This window comes from Ostrea edulis, chromosome 2 (assembly GCF_947568905.1).
Source record: "Ostrea edulis chromosome 2, xbOstEdul1.1, whole genome shotgun sequence".
Lineage (NCBI taxonomy): Eukaryota > Metazoa > Mollusca > Bivalvia > Ostreida > Ostreidae > Ostrea > Ostrea edulis.
In genome coordinates this window covers 13,315,652-13,339,261 of record NC_079165.1, presented here as the reverse complement: position 1 = coordinate 13,339,261, position 23,610 = coordinate 13,315,652, and the positions used below count along the sequence as shown (strand labels likewise).

Sequence of the window (23,610 nt, the reverse complement as noted above, 5' to 3'; positions counted from 1 at the left end):
CCCTTTGTTGCGAACCTGCAGCCATGACCCATCTTATATTAACGGAGCATCTTTAGGAAACGTTAACTTTGTATAGCCTCATTTACTTTTGACGCCTATTTTCAAATAAATTATCCTTGCCTCAAAAAGATTTGAACATACATCAAAAGTGTAGGTATATTCAGTTGAGGATTACTGTGAAGGAGGTGGGGATATTTGCTTGTGTTTTATTTTCGTTTTATTTACGATGATATGAACGATCGCAAAAATAAAGCCATCGCAAAGTGTTGTTCAAAGTATTTGGGGGTATGAGTTCATCTTAATATAATGATTCTAGCCCAGTCTATTTGCTGTACCTGGTATGAACAGTTTAGTACTTAGAATTACTTGCTGAAGTTTATTATTTAAAAAACAGAGGTATGGACGAAATAATCTTTATTATGTATATTCATCATGATTTCATGAAACTTTACCTTTATTCAACGACTGTATATTTTTCCTGTTAAAACGTGATTCCTACTTTCGAATTTGGTCTAGCATAAAGCAAATAAGTAAGTAAATTTTATTTAAAGATGGTACAATATACATTTAACACGTCAACACAAGCTTTGCATGTAGAGCTTTTTAACCGACTATCACATATATCAAAGATAAGACACATAGCATGCATGTACACATATACACAGACATATAAAAGATGAACAAAAGAACACAGATAGAATAAAACAGATGTATTTTGAAACAATCTTGATTTTCTTAAAATGGGTCGAAGGCATAAGATTCAGAGGAAGAAAGGAAACACTACAATCAAATGTGGATGTACATAAAACGCAGCAGTAAAATTCAAACAAATAATGCAAAAAGCACAAGCTATCTTTGAATATGGAGCTGGATGAATATTATTATGAATTTAATAAATGTAATTTAGATATAATTAAAAATCAATAATTGTAGTAATGGTAGTAAATAAATGATAAATATAAATATTTGATGATTATAATCTGAACATGATTAAATATCAATAATGGTAGTAAATGAATATAAATGTAAATACTTAAAATTCACTCTGCAGGCAGAATTCACTAACAATATAAACTAGAAAAAAGAAAGATTCCACTAAGTCATACAAAAACACCACCTAATGAAAAGAACAGAAGTAACATATAAAGCTACCTGCACTGGACCTAATATCGGTGTGTTTTACATTTACATGGGTCAGACCAAGTGGCAATAAAACGTTTGAATTGACTTAAGGTGGTAAAATGTCTAGCTTCATTTCGCAAAGAGTTCCAGATCTTAGGAGCACTGTACCTAACAGATTGCAATCCATATGTGGTTGTCCTCACACTGCGTACACTGGCAGTATTTGTGTAATTAAGAGGGTGTCCATTATGATATCAGGCAGAGGTCGGCACATGCTATCTCTCAGATTTTCATGAAACTTTGTGCACAGGTTCCTACTGACCCCAATATGAAATTTGCCAAATAAAAAGTTTCTATCATGTTTAGTTTGGGTTCGACATGGAAAAACAAATTTGAGATAATTTTCGGTGGAAAAAGGTCACGAAATATTGAAAAAAAGTGCTATGTTTGAACAGCTCTAAAATGTCATATAACTAAAACATAGAGAAAAGCAATATTTTATATGTTAGATATACACAATATGCAATAACTAAGAGGGTTTTTGTGTGTATATTCATCCAATGAATGAATTTATTAATTGTTAAAATTGTACATATTTCACACCAATATATTTTACAAAATAATGATCAAAATATAAGATCTCACAAAACCCAATACAATGTCTCAAAAGAAATAGATTATGTATAACCAGAAACTTGAAGAGGTGTATTTCAAGTTACAAAAATAAATTCAGTGGGAAAAGCAAGGTTTGATGGTGAAAAGTTGAACTGAAATCTCAAAATTTTCAATAATTGCAAAAAGGTCAACTACTTAAATGAAGATTGTTGAACTACATAAATAGAAATAAATATGAAGTAGATATAACAAATCAATGATTAAATGATTAAAATTCATGAAAAATTACTAGAACATATGAACATTCAGAAATAAATTTCATGTCTTTGTATACATTCTATATAATAAAGGCAAAAAATGCCTATGTAATTCATTGTATAAAATTTTACAATGTTGATTTTTAGAGGTCATTTCTGACACAGGATTTGAGATAATAGTCAATTAATTAACACACATATATGAAGTTAAAATTATCAGTCAATCAAATTTTAATAAATTGCCTATCATGAAGAATCTAAATTCATTCACTCACATTACAAACTTGACATTGGCAGATCCTGAGGGGGTTGGGGGGGTAGAAAACACCCTCTTCTTTTCTCTGGGACATCTAGATAGTTATTTAGCATTAACCAGAAATTTTTTGATTCTCTTGTAAAGCATTTCCCTTTGCATTCATGAAATAACATGCCATATTCCATTTTCTGCCTACATCAGATTGGCAGACTTGCTTTAATGCATGTTTACTCTGATGTTGAAATATATATTGACCACTTCCAGATACACAAAATGTTTGTTGAATTTTACCCATTGACAGAATATGTTCATAAAGTATCTTCAACTGATGAATAAAAGGTTACATGTAACTAGCAATCAATAATAAACATATTTACTTTATCAATTCATCGGATATGACCTAATGCAGATTTTAGATCATTTTTCTGGACCCCCCCCCCCCTTCAAATCACTGTCTCTGTTTAACAAATGACAATAAACAAATCATGTCTTAATGCCTGGTACTTAGTAGCATGGTTTGCAAAGTAAGAGCTAGTGCATATTTCTGACATTTGTTATAAACAAACTTTTCCCCTAGAAATTATGAAAATTGGCACTGAATTTATATTGATACATGTATATTAACAATTGATACATTTCACAGTATGGAATCCTATTTTGCCACCCCACCACTCTCTTCTAATTTATGTCTAATGCCATAGCAGTGTTTCTTTTGAATATTGGTTCACAAACAGGAATAAAATTTGTCACTTCAAAAATTGAAATATGCTGCAACCATAGAGTTAAAGTAGTGGTCATCATTTGATTATCTTTGTCAGCTGCAAAGTGTTTCTGTGAAATAACTGTCAACATATCTAGATTGAAGTGGAGCTATGAGTTCTGCAATTCCCCTTATAACTTCACAAGTCTTTTGTCTGTAGTAATTCTGTGTTTTCTCCAAAGTCTCTTCCTATCTTGGACTCAGCTGAGATCTAAATAACAACAGTTGTGTAAATTAATGGAAATAAAATGATGAACATGTTTAAATAGCACTGTAAGCAATGCACTAAGAAAGTCAAGATCATATGTTTGATATAGTCACAAGGTCAAAGGTCATGATATAAAATAAATTCTGGTCATTAGGCATTTCATGTGAAACAAACTAACCCAATACCTTATCCCTCAAGATATAACAGATCTGGTAATAATGAATGTTTTTCAAAAGTAGGTCAACATGGTCAAAGTCAGAAGTTCAAAAGTAAAGCTCTTTTCATTAGTAATCTATAATATTTGAAATCTATATCAAAGCCCAATCCAAAGTGGCTGAGAAACTATATACCAATTTAAAGTTTTTGAAAATCATGCTATTTTAAAGACTAAGGTCAGGTACTAAATTAAAAGTCTGGTAATAAAGAATATACACATTTTGTATATCTTTATGTAAAATATCAATATAATAAAATCAGGGTTAAACTTCAAAACCAAGGTCACAATATCAAACAGCATGGTATCAAATGAAAGTTCTTGCCATAAGATATCTAAATACTAAACATAAAAGGCTAGACTACCTTATATATAGTTCAGGAGAATTGGTTATATTTTGTTAAAAGTAGGCCAAGCACAAAAGTAAAAAAAAATTGATATCAAAAGAAATGTCTTATTATAAGGAATAAAAATATGATAGCCTTATTACTAACATGAGCAAGTTCCAGACTCATTTTGTTAAAAGTAGGCCAAGCACAAAAGTAAAAAAAAAATGATATCAAAAGAAATGTCTTATTATAAGGAATAAAAATATGAGAGCCTTATTACTAACATGAGCAAGTTCCAGACATATATTGCCCCCCCCCCCCCCGACTTTAGTCATGGGTGCATAGAAATGAAAAATGAATCAACACAAAGTAGGAGCATTTGCAGTTTGAAAGGATTTAGTGTGGCCCTGCTAACCTTGAAAAGAATTTGTTTTAATTTCCTGTATATTCCCACATCATACTTTGATCTCCTCCATACCCTAATTCTTTAGCCTCTTTAGCCTTCAGCTCAAGTGAGCTAAAAAAAAACAAAAAAAAAAACTATATATTCATTGATTCAAAAATTAAACCACATTCTGATTTCAAAACATCACCTCTGACTTATATATATATATACATATATATATATATATATATATATATATATATATATATATATATATATATGTATATATATACGGGCTAGTATTTGAAATTATCTAAACAAGAATTGTCCGAAGAGAGTTTAAAACTTATCGAGTGGGTTAAAATCTTTGATAACAGTCATGAATTAAAAATGCATGTATGTGTTGTGTGTGGCATGGTGACATCAAATAAAACTTCAATATGAAGGGTCAAGGTCGTAAGGTAAAAATGTTACTATCATATGACATGAAGGAACACACATTTCTGAAATATCCAACCCCCATCTCTAACCATTCTTATGTTATTGTCAAAGTTAAAGTTTTTATATTCTACATGTATGTCTGTCAAGTGAGTTAAAACAAAAGGATTGTGACATCATAACATTGGATGCTTTGGTCAGGATTTGTCTCAAGAAATATACATCTCAAATGTCAATCTAATTAAAATTAGATCCTTTGATCCGCTCATCTACTATCGCTACACAAGCGATAGTAGATGAGCGGATCAAAGGATTTAATTTTAATTAGATTGGTCAAATGTGGAATTAAGCTCATATCTGTAATAGTTCTAAACTTACATAATTTATGAATTATGACAATATGACAAGGTCAGATGTACCATGTTCTGAATTTAAAATCTTTTGATTGAAATAAATAAATATACTCACTGATACAGTCTGATAATTGGCTTGCAGTAGGGATGATTTGACTGTAATTATTTTCCAAATCTGTAATGAAATGGGCGTTGTATTCATTATCGAGCTTCGGTAATTGGTATATACATGTATGTCACACTAATACACTTTAGTACCTGTGTGCATGCAAATAAATCATCAGATTTTGTGATATGTTAAACCATCTGAATTCTATAATCCATTCAGCTTAAATTTAGAGAAATTAATTATATACATCAACCTGTAACACACACCCCATCCCCACCCCCACACACATAATGGTTCTTATAGTTGCATAATTACATGAATAAATATATATCATTATTTTTTTTATATTTATTATTCGGTTTTTGTCACATACATACATGTACATATACTACCCTCTCACACTGATTCATTCATCCTTTAATAGTTATTAAATCTAGGAATCCAAAAAAAAAACACACATGTGAAAAGTAGCTAGTAAAAAAAAATCAGTCAAAAATAATCTGATATAATTTTAATATCTATTATTTTTTATGCATGCATGCTGATATGTACATAGCTTGCAGGACAATAAACACTTTTCACCACTTTCATCTTGTTTTTGTGTGATTATATTGTTTCTTAATTCAATGATTTGTGGATAAACATTGTGTTGTAGTACAGATTTTAAAAATCCCTACATTAACACCCCCCCCCCCCCCAGATTGATTTAATGGTTTTTTTTACCGTGGGGATTTATCATTTTAATCATTATTATTTTAAAAGGAATAATTTCATCAAATGAATTGTTTGCATTGACACATCATGAGAACTTGCATCAAAATTGTCTAGCAATCAAAGACAGTTTTCAAAGAAAAATAACTGAGAAAATTCGACATTTATACTTACCACTTCCAACGGGAACAAATATTTCCCTTGAAACATTGAAGTTTACTGCTCTGTCTGCTTTACACTTTCCTTTGTGTAGTAGATAACTACATTTGTTGGTGGTTGCCTCCAGTAAATCCCAAAATAATCGCAATGACCTTGGCATACTAGTAAGCATCTGCACCGTGCACGATAGTTTAAACAGTTAAACTTTTACGTCGAATTCGAAGTACCCCGATCTGTACAGCAGGGGGTCAATCTCGGTTGAATATTACACGCAGTTCCAACTTTAAAATATCTTGAATATCCACTTATGTCTTTTGAACAATTATTAAGGATCGACAAGTCCCTAAAATAAGGACCACTCCTAGAAAAACTTCACCTTTCTATCACTTGTCAGCCATATCTGTTTACCCACGAAACTTTGATAAGGTCCGGGCTGAATATTTATTTTTCACCATCAAATTTAAAAAAAAATTAATTCCACGTTTACACTTGATAAAAAAAATCGAGATAAGTGAAAAATGTTCTAAATAAATACTGTTTTCTTCGAAAATTACAATTTATGCAAGTTTCGGATCATTTTACATTTTTTACGCCAAGGGAGGTAACTCAAATTACTGGCTTTTTGGCTACTTCTGTCAGTAAAAGCTCAACAACAGCATTGTTTCCCAGCAATTTTATTGTTTCATCTTAATTATTAAGGAATTTCCTTCAAATATTGTTTATACTTTCTGGACAAATTTTATTGTATTGGGTATTATTTAACTTTACAAAATGATCATTTTCTATAGATTATATAGTGTCCTCGAATTTATGAAATAGGCCAAGTTTTGGCATCTAACAATTTTTTTTGTGAAATTCACTTGACATACGATAAAATTGGCGTATGACCTTAACTTTTATTGGGTATGAATAAAATTTTGGGGAATTGCATGTGCCAGCCGTATTATAACTACTGCCTGATATCTCCGTGGACGGCCTCTTAAAACTAAAAGAGTTATCTCTAAAGTGCAACAATGTCCTGAAGAAAGAAAGAGAGTTTCTATAGCCAGTACAATTTCGGTTGAGCATCACCGAAGAGACATTATTTGTCGAAATGCGCATCTGGTGCATCAAAATTGATACCGTATAAGTTTTACATTATGACCCCTGAGTCGAGGCCTCTGCTGGTGGACTGTTAGTCCCCGAGGTTCTCTACAGCCCAGTAGCTAAGTACTTCGTTACTAGCTTGAAAATACGGTGTATATTTAATTGCTGTGGTAAAATTTAGAAATTCAATTCAAAATTAAGGATTATCTCCCTCATGCATAGCTCTTATCCTTAGGCGAATTTGACTCCAGTTTTTTTTTGGGGGGGGGGGGGGTGTGGCACTCTGTTTTTCCCTAAAATAGCTGTTACAAGTTTATTGTTATTTCGGATTTCAAACATTTCGGTTGAGCATCACTGAAGAGACATTATTTGTTGAAATGCGCATCTGGTGCATCAGAATTGGTACCGTATAAGTTTTACATTCTAATGTTGGGAGAAGAGATATTTGAAGCAATTCATCATATGTAAATAAGTAATCATTATATATGAAACGAAGGGCCTTTTTCTGGAGCTATTCTGGGAATTATAGTCACTAAAACTTTCGTTTCAAAATGCATGGGTAATAATTCCGCAGTGATTTGTTTAGTGGGCACTCTAAATTAATTATTTCACCCAAACTATCAACTGATTAACATGTAATCAACATGCAGGTTGTGTAGGGCTAATTAACAAAACCCGAGTTGTTGTTTATTCAAGAAATTCATGGATCAGGGAATCAAGACGACATCACTAAACAAATGCAAACGACCGCGGGGATTAAGAAATTAAACAACTCATAATTACAAGTGGCAGTATTTATTTCAATAGCTTAAGGGAAAACTCTTGATTATTATCAGCAATGGTGAACACTTATCTGAAGAAAAATACGTATAGTATGTACCGGTACCTATATCTGTAATACATTAATTTCAAAATCCAATTTGATAACTCAGAATCAGTATAGAATTTCAATTTACAAAAGTTGCAAACTAATTTTAGGGGCCATGAATAGTGAATTTGAGACAGTTGCTGCAACGGATTTAAACATGGTGTCGAATTATTCAGTCACGGGATCAAGTCGAAGCATTATATCTGCTGCTGTCGCTTATCATTTAAACCTTCACGGCCCAGCCATTACCTTGGACACGGCTTGTTCATCTTCATTGGTTGCAATCCATATGGCTGCGCAAGCTATAAAATCAGGTAGGTGTATTTTTTCTGTTTGAAATTTCTTATATAAAACTTTTCATGCAGCTACGAATAGCTAAGTATATAGAACTTCTGCTTCTTTATCAAAGAGATTAAATTAAATAGTTGGTCATAGCAGTACATTGTATCATTGGAAAGAGCTTCCATATCACATATTTAAACATTGCCCTTTTTATGAGTTAATTATTGCATATGTTCTAAGTGAAAATAAACGCCTATGAAACAAGCAAAAAATGTCTTTTACAATATCTTAACATACGTAAATGCATTTTCAGGGGAAATCACCATGGGGATATGTGGGGGAGTGAATGTTCTAATGAACCCTTCCATGTTCGTAGCATTGGCAAAAGCAAGGATGGCGTCTCCAACAGGAAAATGTCATACTTTTTCTAATCAGGCTGACGGATATGCTCGTGGCGAAGGATGTGGCATTGTCTTTCTGAAAAAACTTGGAGACGTAAAGCTTATTTTGAAATTGTTTTACAAGATATAAATGACGGGAAGCAATTTGGATTAAACATATCGTAGGCAATTTTTTAATGGTAAAATATCAGACAATATCAAAATTCAAGTATTTAGGTAGAAATATGTATATGTTTTACAGGCAATAAAAGACAACAACAAAATCTGGGGAACAATAGGAACTGGTTGTAATCAAGACGGGCATGAAAATTCCCCAATCACAGCTCCCTCTGGTGATCAACAAGTCAGACTTTTACAAAGGATTTACGGGAAATCCGGAATTCATCCACAACTTATTCAATATATTGAAGCTCATGGTATTTCCGCATTTAGTATATTGTATAACGTTATACGTTTACGACAAATCCGTTTACTTGATCATAATAGAGGTATTACGGCAGGTATGACCGGTCAAATGTAGATGTTTACTACTCCTAGGCACCTAATTCTACCTCTGGTGATTCTAGGGATATGTGATTACCTTACTCTGCTATCTTTATACGATTATTCAGAATGATTTTCGTTATTTATACTTTTGCATGGACAAGATGGAAAAGATACTCATTGCCCGTCGCACTTTTCTTAATAACAGATACATCAATTAAGTGATTACTTGGGTTAAATAATATAATAATTAATCTGATTGTTTGAATTATCTTGTTGGGTTTCGAACTTCATGTTTAGGAAAATACAAAGGTATAATGACTGTTGTAACACTTGTGATGATTTAATACATAGTACATAAAGAGTATGTGTTATCTTGTTTAGATACTTCACAAACCCAATTAACATAATATGATAGGTCATAATTAGCAATTTTCCAGCAAGAAACTATTCTAAATTGGCATCAAAATTTGTACCTGTACTGTAAACAATCCATTAAACACAAGTTACTTCACTTTTTAATTTGACATCATTAGAAGCACCCAAGTAAGTCGTCGACGAAGGAAAGGCGTGCACGGGATTGTTCATGTATGAAAATGGTAGTGTGCTGCTCTAAATTGTGTTCTAAGATCGGGTCAGGGATTATACATGTATTTAATTGCATAGGACTCCCGTTTAGGAAACTTTGGACAATCAAGTTGAATTGAGACGACATTGAACCGTCTAATATGCCACAAAATTATGTGAATAACATTTTAAAAAAGACCAGATTGACGTGTTTCATACCGACTGTTAGGCCGTTCATGGCACACTGATTTTGACTGCGGATTACTCCGTTTACCTGATCAGGATATGGGGCTCACGGTGGGTTTGACCGGTCGACAGGGGTGCTTACTCCTCCTAGTCACCTGATCAGGGGTCCGTATTTTCCCAACTCTCTATTTTGTATTTCTTATAAGAGTCATGAGATTGATCACTGTTTGTTATCTTCACCTGTCATTGAGTGTACATTGTCAAAAATGTGAAGATAACGAACAGTGAGCAGTCTCATAACTCCAATAAAGAATACAATACAAAAGTAAGAGTAGGGCAGACACGGACTTCTGGACATACCAGAGGTGGGATCAGGTACGTAGGAGGAGCAAACATCCCCTGTCGGCCGGCCACACCAACCTATCATCTAGTTCGTCATTGCAACCTATCATTGGGTCAAGTGCTCTCTGACATGTTTCATGCCGATTTTTACACCGTTCTTGACATACTGATTTTGACTACAGATAACTCGTTTACCTCATCAAGATATAGGGCTCATGGCGGATGCGACCGGTCGACAGAGGATGCTTACTCCTCCTAGGCACCTGATCCCACCGCTGGTGTGTCAGTTTTATAAAACTGTTTAATGCAAGGTGAAGATAACGAACAGTGATCAATCTCATAACTCCTACAAGCAATACAAAATAGATAGTTGGGCAAACACGGACCCCTGGACACACCAAAGGTGGGATCAGGTGCCTAGGAGGAGTAAGCATCCCCTGTTAACCGGTCACATCCGCCGTGAGCCTCATATCCTGATCAGGTAAACGGAGTTATCCGCAGTCAAAATCAGTGTGCCAAGAACGGCTTAACAATCGGTATGAAACACGTCAGACAGCATTTGACCCAATGCGAAGTTGTATTGACGAACTAGATCGTTATAACGACCATAGAATTTGCGAAATGCTGACTTCAATCGAGACTGTTGAAATCCCTGTACCATCAACTTGTTTCTCAGTAGCTTACCTCGATTTAAAAACTGACTATACCCAGAACAAGCTCTTGTATATCGAATCAGTTGAGATATATAAACACCATATGCAGGTGATAATGGAATATTGCTACATAAATGTGGGAAGTTGACGATGGAGAAGCTGAAATCATCCCGTTTGTCATACAGTTGAGTTGTTAGTTTGCCGTTAATGTCTACTTTCAATAAAATATCTAAGTATGAAGCAGAAGTGGACGACTCTGTGGTGTCCTTTATTTCCAGCTCACAGGGATATATCAAATCGACGTAAAACTTATACGGTACCAATTTTGATGCACCAGATGCGCATTTCGACAAATAATGTCTCTTCAGTGATGCTCAACCGAAATGTTTGAAATCCGAAATAACTATGAAGTTTTAGAGCTAAATATAGCCAAAAACAGCGTTCCAAAAAAGTGGAGCCAATTTCGTCCAAGGATAAGAGCTATGCATGAGGGAGATAATCCTTAATTTTGAAATGAATTTCTAAATTTTATAACAGCAATTAAATGTACATCCGTATTTTCAAGCTAGTAACGAAGTACTTAGCTACTGGGCTGTAGAGACCCTCGGGGACTAACAGTCCACCAACAGGGGCCTCGACCCAGGGGGCATAATGTTAAACTTATACGGTACCAATTTTGATGCACCAGATCCAAAATTTAATAGAAAATGATTGTTTTAAATTGAAACTACATTTAACCGAACTCTCTAATTGATTTCCAAGTGTTATCTAATACTGTGTGTATCATATAGTTACCAGTGTAATTTATCAGAACGTCATAAAGGACAGTTACTTACGTTGTGATATTTTGACGTTACTTAACTATGGAATTTCATTTTATAACTGTCTGAAGAGAAATTAAAGCCGAAAGCGCTAACAGTGAAATGTTATTCGAGTTTTGTGTTTCTTGAATTTATTTATTGCAAATATTTACTGCATCAAATACTTAATTCTTTTTACAAAACTAGATAGATAGATAGATAGATAGATAGATGTAGATATAGATAGATAGATAATGATAAAAGTTACCAGTAAGATAATTTTGCACACTAATGTTTCCTCTCTCCCACATTTATACCATCTTTCATACTGGCAATATTATTGATGAATATTTTTATATAGATATAAAGCTATCATAAATCATTAATCGAAATTTTTTCAATTAGTTTCAAGTTTTAGAATTAATGTATCTGCAGTTATCACTCCACCGGAAATCTATTGTTAAATGGTTAATTGACAGGCGGCTTACCATTGCTCATGATATAGGTAAAATTTGGGGGTGTTAACCTAAAATTAGGTTTTAAAGTCGACCACTGGGGCAATGGATAAGTGATTGGCCCGAAAATTTTTGACAGATAAAATAAATACTTCTGCCCCAAAACCTACTCGACTTACCTTTCACTAATACTAAAAAGGGGGTAAGGACAGTCAGCGAATTAATCAAACTTTACAAGTAAAATATAAGGTCAAAAATACGGGAAAATACAATTGTGATTTGCCACGTGCTTGTAAAATTACACATCCCAGTTAGTTCTTCTGAGATTATTCTAATGAATCTTACAGATGTTGAATAAATGTTAACACATCTTACGCAATATTGGACAAAACTAATTTTGTGCAGTTACCATGGACTGTCAGCTGTGTTCCTTTCATTTATTAACGATCAAACGAATCATCCGATCAAGACCATGAATCGCTTTCATAAGCCATACACTTTGCTTAATTAGCTCAAACATGTAGAGTTTTATCTTTATCAAAATGTCAATGTTTGGTATATCACCAAAATTGTCCCTAGAATATGCCATTTTATGAAAAACGATAGCAGATTTATTGATAAACATTTTCTGATGTTGATTGTCTCTGATAACGTTACAAAAAGGAGAGATAACTGTAGATTTCGGCGATGAATAAATAAATGAAATATATACGAGGATTTCAAGTTACACAAACAGGGTAATTTCCCTTATAAACTATTTTACACAAATATCTCAATTAGAGATCAGTCTATTTTCTCTGTACCTTCATTTCAACAACACAAATCCATCCATGATAACATTAAAGGTCAATGAAACGATATTTAAATGCATTATGTATTCTGTGTTAGATAGATCAACAGTGAATGGTAAAGATATCAAACAGTGTTCAATCTCATAACTCCTTTAAGGAATACAAAATAGAGAGTTGGGCAAAACCGGACATTTGGATATACTAGTACCAGAGGTGTGATCAGATGCTGATGTTTTGAAATTTATCACCTTATAACACCAGAAATTTAGTTTGAAGTTTATTTGCGTAGCAATTTTTTCTACTGAATTTTATGTCATATTATTATAGACAAACAGTGGGATACGTGGCGCTTTTCTAATTTCATGCATTACCTGTGAAATATTGACTGCATGGGATGTGTCGATATATTCATACATTTTCACTTGCAAAGAAGTTAGAAGGGATGCCAATTCATATGAGAAGTGGTTGTAGTAGTGGAGTAATTTCCATTGGAACACAGATATCCCGATGATTCCAGAATGAATAAAGCATTTTGATTTTAATTCTTCTTTATTGCTTACTATTATTTGGAATACATGATATTATCATTCAATGTCTGAAGATAAATATTTTACATCTGTGGTGACTAATTAGAATGAAGCATTCCCTTTTAAGCGTATGAAGAGAGTTATCTAACTAAATCCTCTTGTTTTAGGGACTGGAACTCCAGTTGGTGACCCAATCGAAGTCAATGCCTTAGGATCATATTTTGGACAAAATTGTGCTGAAAGCAAAATGATTGGATCAGTGAAGACAAACATAGGTCATTTAGAATATGGTGCAGGGATTGCAGGATTAATCAAAATTTTGCTAATGATGAAAAAAGAACGATTTGTACCATCTTTGCATGCAAGTGAACTAAATGAAAATATTCCATTTAAAAAATATGGTTTTAAGGTTTGTCAGAAAGTTGAAAAATGGAACCCTGACAACTATGGTGCAAGGATTGCATGTGTAAATTGCTTTGGCTTCGGTGGAACGAATTCACATGCAGTCGTGTTTTGCAATAAAATTGCAACATCAAGTAAAAGAGCTGATATTTCTACAAAAGGATCTGAGAATATTGCTTTCCCTTCGAAAATAATATTTGTGCTTTCGGCAGCAACACGGGAGTCCTTTAAGAAGAATGCAGACCATTTGTGTCAAAATGTGCAAATGATATCGAATCTTTGCGATCTATCATATACATCTATTTACAGAAGAGATCACTTTAAATATCGGCAGCTGATAGTTGCAAAAGACAAATCAGATCTTCAAAAGCAGTTAGGACAGTTATCTGAAGCAAAAAATCTTTTTCAAAATCTGGCCTTTAAACCGCCAAATATTGTGTACGTTTTCTGTGGTGTTGGGACATCCTGGGTTGGCATGTGTCAAGAAATGATCGAAAACAGTCCAAAGTTTAAAGAATCCATTACTAACATCGATAAATCTTTGAGGGCTGTAGATGCAAGTATGTCAGTGTTTGAAATGCTTCAAAGTTCAGAAGACATTACCCGAAATCCCATAAAAAATCACATAGCCATATTTGCATGCCAAATAGCCCTTTGTGCAACATGGAAACATATAGGATTTTTTCCCACAGCAATCATTGGACAGTCGGTTGGGGAAGTGGCGGCAGCTCATGCATGTGGATCGTTAACACTAGAAGATGCTGCGAAAGTTATATATCACAGATCCCAATCACTGGCATCATGCAAAACTGGGAGTATGATGGTGATACGAAATTGTCCTGTCAAAGATGTTGAAGAATGTTGCAAAAGCTTAGTTGGTCATAAATCAAGCATAGCTGTTTATAACAGCAACGAGTCATGCACTGTATCGGGTGATTTAAGTGCTTTGACCGAAATGAAAAAACTTCTCCCTAAAGAATCACATTTTATTTCATTGCAAACAGATTGTGCCTACCACAGTTCTCATACAATACCAGCAGGTGAAAAAGTAGTCGAACATCTAAATGATCTGACATTGAATGCCCCAAATGTTGATATTTTTTCAACAGTTACTGGAAGCGAAGTAAAGGATATTCATTTCTCATCAGCATCGTATTGGGCAGAAAACATCACAAAACCTGTACTTTTCAAACAAGCAGTAGAGGCAGTTAAAAACAAATATGAGAATGTAATTTTCTTAGAGATTGGTCCACGGCCTGTTTTACGAGCACATTTATCGAGCATATTTGGACATTCTGATGAGTTAGCATTGCCGTCCATGAACAAAGAATCAGAGGTACCCACGTTCATCAACAGTTTGGCATTATTATTTGAAAAGGGCATAAATCCAGTTTGGGAAAACTTAGTTCCAGATGATGGAACACTCTGCTCATTTCCAAACTATGTATTTTCAAAAGTGGATTGTAGTTTACAATCAGAACATGTTAGAAGGTGGACGCAAGAAAGCAATATAGATGCTGCTAATGGTCGTATAGTAAAGAAACTCCCTGGACAAATTGCGGCATTCAGTGTGGAAATATCGAAATACAACACGCCGTTTGTATTCGAACACCTTGTTGAAAATATAATTCTAATACCAGGAGCTTTATTTGGAGAAATAGGATTAGAAATTGGAAGACATATTTATGGCGGAGAAATTGAAAAGATTGAAATTGGTTGGAGTATTCTGTCTCCACTGGAAGTTAATTCGAATGAGGAAAAGTCTTTGATCGTTTCTACCAACAATGTTGACGACAATGAGACAACTTTCTTTGTAAATGTAGTTGGGGAAACTAGAATTCTTGCAAATGGCACTATTCTGAAACGCGAATCGCCAGCCTTTTCCAGTTTATTGGATGTTTCAGCAATAGGATTCTCACTTGGAAAAAGAAAAATGCAATTCGATATCTACAGACATTTAAGTAACCTTGGCTTCAATCACGGTCCAATGTTTCGAATAATTACAGACTTTGAGGTGGAAATGAATGAAAGTTTGGCTGAAATTTCTTTACCCAAAAATGTTTTGATGGATCTTCATAAAACATCGTTTCATCCCGTAATCATTGATGGGATGTTTCAGTCATGTATACATTCAAATTTAGCACTACTGATCCCACCAAATTCAAGAGTACTTCCGGTGAAAGTCAATAGTCTTGTTGTTAAACAAGCACCAATCCAAAAGATGCGCTGTTATACAAAGATGATGCTGCATCACAATGTGAAACTAGTATCCAATGCCATTCTTTTAAAAGAAAACGGTTCAGTTGTTGCTGAAATTGTAGGCTTTGAAATGCAGATAGTTAGCGAAGGATTTGAACATCAAAAACTCTTTTTTGAGGAAAAGTGGAAAGAAATGGATGTTCCTAGTTTCCCGTTCTCCCGTTGTAGGCAAAGAATAATTCTTTCATGGAGTGAACGAAAAATGCAGTTGATGAGTGATATACTTTCTGAGGGATTGGGAAGTATTCAAAATGTAAATCTTTCGAGTTATTTTGAAAGAGAGTGCTTCATCAAAAAACTCAACAATTTAGAAAACAAGACATTGATTTTCATTCCAGGAATGTCACTATTGAATGAGGATACTGAACAAACAAATACGTATGAAAACATAAAGCAAAATGCACACTTCTTTCTGCAGGTTCTTCAATCCCCTCAATATGGCAAAAAACATAATCCTCATCCTAACTGAAAATGTCCAAATGATCACAAAGGTTTCTAACGTTGACGTGATGGGCTCTGAATTATGGAGAATGGCTCGTTCTTTCCTCAAAGAAAAAACGTCTGCGAACATTACAATGTGTGACGTACAAGGACAGTTTGCACAGTTACGACATAATCTCTGTAGAATGATATCTTTTCTCGAGAATGGCGTCGGACACGAATCTCCGAAAGAGTTTGTTATTTCGGATGGAAAGGTTTTCACCAATACGTTTGATAGAATTCCTGTAGGTGAGTTTGAGATGTCATTTAGGAGAGAGAAAATGACCGAGAGAAAAAAAGTTGCTATACGATCTTCGAACAATCGCAACATGCTTCCATTTTATGCAGTACCAGCGTTATCACAATCACCGTACACAAAACAAGATTACAATATTTCCATCAAAGAAGTTCTCTTATGCTCACAAAAACTGCTATTTCATCCCTACGATATTACCCCAATAAGGCAACACTGGGAACCTGAAAATGATGCTGGGCATGAGGTTTTATGCTGTGAATTTTCGGGACTATTCGAAAGGGGTGAGAAACAAATTGAGGTTATCGGTTGTTGTTTGAAAAGTATCATGTCAAATGTTCAAGTAAAAAGAGCATGCGTCTGCTTGAAATCAGTCGTAAAAAATTACGAAATCGGAATGTTTTATACCATGACTGTTGCCATGAGCTTTGCAGACCTGATTGAAAGAAAATCTTCAGTTTTTGTGATATACGATGAGAATTACAAAAATATATCCGAACAACTTTGCCATTTGCTTCATCAAAAGTTATGTACCACATACAGTGCTGAATTTGACTCATCAAAAGACATTCAGCATCCAACTGCAACAGCTTTGATAATATTATCAAAACACATTATCTGTTCATTGGATGTTATCAATCGCTGCTTTCCCATGTTAAAACATTTGCTGAGTGTTCGCGGATTACTTTCATTCTCAGTCTATGCGGCGCATCCTACCAGAGACAAAACTATAGAAACGTCTTTCATTGATCTTTATGAGATCTTTAAAGAAACATCGATGCAGACCACCTTTTTTCATGTAAAAAGATGCCTAGCCAAAGCCAAATACCAATGTAAAATTGACAATCAGGATTGTGTATTGAATTTTGCTGCAGTTAAACCTACAGTTCCTTTGAAGGTACCTAAACAAATGCTGATTAGACATGATTCTGCATATGTTGTTATCGGGGGACTTTCAGGCTTAGGATGGGAGATAATGAAATTCCTGGCAAGTCAAAAAGCCAAAATTGTGATCAGTATGTCAAGGCGATCGCCATCGCCGACAGTAAAATATCGGCTTGAAAATCTACAGCTTCTTCGAAATACTGAAGTTTGGCACGTGAATGCAGACATTACGGACCGAAAAAATCTTGAGAATGCTTTCTTTGATCTTGAGCACAGGCTAGCAGAAACTCCACTCCGTGGAATATTTCATGGTGCAGGAGTCCTACATGACGCTCCAGTTGAAAAACTTACTCTGGATATGTTTGATAAACCACTCATGCCTAAAATCGTTGGTACCTTGAATCTGCATCATGTAACAAAGCATTTGGAACTTGATTATTTTCTTTTACATTCAAGTGTGGTTTCGCTACTTGGAAATGGTTCCCAAACCAATTATGCAGCTGGAAACTCATTCATGGATGCTTTTGCCCATTATCGACGTTCTATTGGACACCCTGCCCAAGTAATTAACTGGGGACTGCTAAACGTTGGCATGGGAGCTGATCAAAATATCCAGTCTATAATGGGAGCTGATCAAAATATTCAGTCTATAAATGCATTGAATGGACTATTTCCAATCAGCACAGCTCAGATCACGTCATCATTAATGCATGCATTGCTGATGAACAGAACACAACTGATGGTGGCGGATATCGATGTTTCTATCGGAGGCATAAAATTTGAGGACTTGCAGTCTCCTCGGGTAAGCAGTAAATTGCAAGAAAACCACAATGTGGTGAATTTACTCCAAAGAGAATCTCAATCTAGAGAAGATTTACTGGATATATGGATTCGTTTTGTCAAAATGTCGTCAGCTTCTGTTCTTTCTGTTGAAAGTGATGAAATAAAAGAGTCATCTATTTTACTTGATTATGGACTAAATTCACAAAAAGCAATAGAGCTTGTCAATTATCTGTTTTCACACAGTCAAATCCGTCTTCCTGTTGTATATCTAATAACAGGTAAAAATACAGTGAAAGCAATTGCAGAATATTTCCTGAATAAGGCAATCCAAACTAACGATACATCAAATGAGGAATATGTGTCATTTAGTCCTTCGTATTTGGAACAACATTACTTTGATCTATTAGAAGAAAATGAAAATAATCCACATTTAGCAATCATGGTTGATTTAACAATTAGTGGAAGCCTAAATGACAAGGAGAGTTGGAAGATCGCAGCTCTAAACTTGATAATGATGAATCCAGAATTAAGAACTGTTTTCAAATCAACGGAACATGGACAGAAACGAGGTAACAGAATGCGACTTGTACTGGACATAGAGGACATCAATCTTCAATTTGAAAATGTGAATACTGAAGAGGATTTAGAAAAAACTTCAGAAAAATTAAGGAAGTTTAATCCTAATGAAGACATTCCAGTAAGATTTGTGTATTGGCAGTCTACACATTTTGGTTGTCTTCGATTGATTTTCAATCACTGTGCATTTGATAATGGGAGTGTTTCTATCCTTGCAAAAGATTTAGAAATGATAATGAAATATACCATCGCAAAGCACACAATCCCAGATTCAATGGTACGACGTGCAGTCGACCCAGCTTTAATTATGGAACAAAACTTAGCTGGTGAAATGGAAAACCTCCAGTCTTACTGGAAAACAGAGTTGCTAACATGCAACGAGAAGCATAGTTTTACTTCACTGTCCAGACCTGACACAAATTGCGATTTGGAAAAAGACCTGGTACTGTCAAAAAACTGCGATGAAAAATTGGTCATGAAATTAGAGGAGTATGCCAAAGAAAGAAAAGTTTCTCTATTTTCCTTGTTTTGCACAGCCTACCAGCTTACTCTTAACGCCTTTTTAATGAATAAAAGAGTATGTGTTATTAACGCAACGGATATGAGAATGCATTTTCCAGAATTATTAGAGAGAGCAGTTTTATGTGTGAATTATATTCCATTAGTATCACCTGAATTGTCGGCAAACCGATCTATTCATGATATTGCCCAAGATAATTCTGAAAGAATAGCTGTCAGTTTATCAAAAAGCAATTTACCATTCAAACTTATGAAAGGAATGTCAGAGTTTAAGAAAAGCGTTCACTCAGTGCACATGATTAATCTTGAGGACCTAACACTATGGAATAGATTTGATACTACCAGTGTTGAAATGACCAAGTTCAAAGCGGAACAAGACACAACTTTCGAGACATGTTTGAGCATAATCATCCACTCCGAAAGGAATATTGAACTCAAACTCCAGGTTTCCACAGAAAACGTTGGGAAATATAATGGCGAGAGTATTCTTGAAAACATAGAAAGATTAATTTACATGATGCCATTCAAATCAGTGTTACATATGCATGACATAACCTCAACATCTGGTATAGAGCAAGAAATCGGAAATTTGTCCTCAGGTTTGATCTCTCTCTCTCTCTCTCTCTCTCTCTCTCTCTCTCTCTCTCTTCCTGAAAACATACTCATAATAAAGAAAAATGTTCCACTTTTAGCATCATTTACCTTCCTCAATGGAAAAGGAGACAGAAAGTTCAAAACGGTACACATATTGCACAGCCCAACTTTTACTCTGGAGTGGGGTCGAAAAAGAAAAATCCAAATCCCTGTGATAAATATTCAACGGATACAAGGTTTTCAGTTTGAAGGTAAATATCAATTTCATATTTTGCAATCTAATTTCAACCAATTTGATAGTACATGTTCATAAGGTGAAAGGTGAAGATAACAAACAGTGATCAATCTCATAACTCCTATAAGCAATACAAAATAGATAGTTGGGCAAACATGGACCCCTGGATATACCAGAGGTGGGATCAGGTGTCTAGGAGGAGTAAGCATTCCTTGTTGACTGGTCACACCCGCCGTGAGCACTATATCTTGATCAGGTAAACGGAGTTAACCGTAGTCGAAATCAATGTGCCAAGAACGGTCTATGAGTTGGTATGAAGGACGTCACACAGCATTTGACCCAGTGATAGGTTGTAATGACTAACGGCCATATGATTTGCTAAAAGCTGACTTTAAACGAGACTAAACCACTGCACCATCAACTTGCTTGTCAGTAGCCTGTCTCGATTAAAAATAAATGACCACACGCAGAACAAGCTCTTGCGTATCGAATCAGTTGAGAGATATAAACATCATTTGCAGGGGATACTAGAATATTGCTACATAAATATGGGAAGCTGACGACGGAGAAGCTGAAATCCTGTTTGTCATAAAATTGAATTGTTAGTTTGCCGTTAATATATACTTTCAATAAAATAGGTATGATACTTGGATTCCTTAATTGTTTAGATGATTGGATACGCAAGAGCTTGTTCTGGGTATGATCAGTTTTTAAATCAAGGTAGGACACATTTAAACAAGTTGACTCATATCGATTGTTAGGCCGTTCTTGGCACACTGATTTTGACTACGGAAAATTCCGTTTACCTTATCAAGATATAGGACTCAAGGTTGGTGTGGCCGGTCGACAAGGGATGCTTACTCCTTCTAGGCAGCTGATCCCACCTCTGGTATATACTGGGGTCCATGTTTGTCCAACTCTCTATTTTGCATTGCTAATAGGAGTTATAAGATTGGTCAGTTTTCGTTATCTTCGTCTTATTCACATAAAGGGTAAAACAGCCTTTTTAATTCGCAATGTTATTTTATTGTGTAAATGAATTTAACGCACTTTATGAAACGAATGTCAATGTAAAGCATCTATCAAGACGAAGACTATCTACTTGAAATAATAGAAAGTATCAGTGAAGCTATGGTTCTCACACAATTTATGCAGTCATATACATGAATCGTTTTTTTTTCTTCAGACTTATACGGTATTTCTTTGACATTACCGCAGTCAGACGTCAAGCTAGCGCTGAAAAATCGAAGAGCACGAGATGCTTGGATTGCAGTGCTGGAAAAAAACCTGTCTGAATTGAATTTTGGAACATCTGCTGTCACACGTCTCTAAAATGAAATGACTTGTTGACATGTAAGAGTAAAGATTTCCTAGTGTTTTAACATTTTCACAAAACATTCTGCTGTCATAAGGCTCCCTGGAGTACATTATTAGGGTTGTGATGGGATACACAGAGGAGTTCCATTGCGTATAAATGTGAAAATCTAAGAAATAACCAAATCCTGACTTTGCTTTTGACAGTGCTTATATTTCGCCATTTTCAACAAAATGTGTTTTGTTACTATTTTACCGATTACTTTGTAATACAAAAAGATACTTAATGGTTTCTTTTGAACCAGCAAAATGAATATATCTTATAGAACACGCACATACACTAATGCAATCTTTTATTTTGTTGTACAATTGAATTAACAACTATTGAATTATCTGTATTATACTGCAAATTGCATTTCAATCGCAATTTTTGTTGTTGTAAATTCTTGACATTGTAACTATATTGTCTAATTTTATATATCGTACAATGTCTATTGAAAACCTCTTCTGATGTATTTGTAATCAGATACAGTAAACATTTCATGAATAACTGAAATAAAATAATAATTTTCTTTTCGAACGACTGGTATTAAAGTTAATGCAAGACATTTTAAGCACTCTTAATGACCTGAAATGATTTGAGGGCCCGCTAAGAAAACGGGGAAGTTGATTATGAATGATAATGGTAATGAAAGGTGAAGATAACGAACAGTGATCAATCTCATAAATCCTATAAGCAATACAAAATAGAGAGTTGAACAAACACGGACCCCTGGATAAAGCAGAGGTGGGATCAGGTGCCCAGGGGGAGTAAACATCTCCTGTCGACCTGTCACACCCAATGTTGATGATTCTGATGATGAAAAACCCAGGAGGACGAAACTGGAAGCTAAAGATATTAACACCTTAATAAGATTATCCGTAGACACGACATTACGATGGATACTTAGCATTGGATCATCCTAAGTGATTCAGTTGGAAGGTTTCAGTTTATGCGTAAATCCAGTAAATTAATCGTGCGTTTCTGAAAACAAATATCAAAGTTTATCATTTGGATAGCTTATTGATGTCACCCGCAGCAATGTGTCAGTAGTATTCAGTGAAAAGTGAAGATACCTGTTCAATCTCGCAAATCCCATAAAGAATACACAATTAAGAATAAGGATCCCTGGAAACACCAAAGATGATAACAAACTGATTATTCCTTTTGCATTCTCGTTTCATTATACATACTGCAACACAGCTCTATCTATACCAGAATAGAATATTTATCATGTAACGCGCATGATTGCTATACTGGTCAGAAGTTTTGTAGTCTTTGGAAATCGGGAAAACATTTAGGTACAGACACTACACCGAACATATAACTACAAGAAATTGACTTAAAATATTGTTCCTATTGACTGGTACATATTATGGTATTCATTTCAGTTGTCTATCTTTAAATACGGATGTTGTGATCTACATGTAATGTAGAATATAGTGTAGAATTTAAAACAATCTGTTATAAGCTTTATATCTCCTCTGTATCGAAGAGTATAATCATGACTATAATTATACAAATGCACGTACGCCGGAAAATCCTGTTTAAAAAACGAATTAAAATGGTCCGTCCCCATCACTTTGCTACGATTGTTGGTCTTGCTGTTTCAGAGATGCGCACCAATAGTGTCAAACTAGAATATTAATATGTAATCTCTGTGGAAATGAGGGGGTAGGGGGTATTGATATTCTATCGGAAAGACCGATTATACATGTAGATAACCCCCTAGTTTCCACAGAAATTAATTAATCTGGTGCAACAATCACATTTAGGGTACATACTAGTACACTTAAAGCTGACATGAATTAATGAATACGTACACCTTTCTCATCTTATCCGCCATATTTCTCTCAAGTAGCCTAATTTACTCTACCCGTATATACCCCAAATGTGATTGTCAAACATGAGTG

At 34.7% G+C, this 23,610-nt stretch overlaps 2 protein-coding genes across 3 annotated transcripts in view; both read left to right on the top strand.

Moving 5' to 3' along the window:
- The window catches only part of LOC125678569 (phthioceranic/hydroxyphthioceranic acid synthase-like), a 41,450-nt gene extending 22,850 nt beyond the window's left edge, over window positions 1-18,600 (top strand). The window contains exons 4-7 of the mRNA XM_056156149.1: window positions 7,981-8,184; window positions 8,466-8,647; window positions 8,795-8,969; window positions 13,525-18,600. Coding sequence (XP_056012124.1) covers window positions 7,981-8,184; window positions 8,466-8,647; window positions 8,795-8,969; window positions 13,525-16,487 — 3,524 coding nt within the window. The 3' untranslated portion in view covers window positions 16,488-18,600. The remainder of the gene's footprint in view (window positions 1-7,980; window positions 8,185-8,465; window positions 8,648-8,794; window positions 8,970-13,524) is intronic.
- LOC125678558 (uncharacterized) lies at window positions 16,487-22,237 on the top strand. Of its 2 annotated transcripts, XM_048917113.2 has the most exons (3): window positions 16,487-20,113; window positions 20,207-20,359; window positions 21,530-22,237. In XM_048917113.2, exons 1-3 carry the CDS (start codon window positions 16,498-16,500, stop codon window positions 21,673-21,675), a joined length of 3,915 nt encoding a protein of 1,304 aa, XP_048773070.2. In that variant the 5' UTR covers window positions 16,487-16,497; the 3' UTR covers window positions 21,676-22,237. The 2 variants fall into 2 exon arrangements, with proteins under 2 accessions (XP_048773070.2, XP_056012122.1); XM_056156147.1 differs by having other exon boundaries at window positions 16,487-20,359.
- The last annotated feature ends 1,373 nt before the right edge of the window (window positions 22,238-23,610 follow it).

Excerpts from the sequence above, each read along its gene's own strand:
- LOC125678558 (XM_056156147.1), top strand. The coding sequence starts at position 16,498 with ATGATCACAAAGGTTTCTAACGTTGACGTGATGGGCTCTGAATTATGG. Across the intron at positions 20,360-21,529 it reads ACAAGGTTTTCAGTTTGAAG|ACTTATACGGTATTTCTTTG; the intron begins GTAAATATCAAT and ends TTTTTTCTTCAG.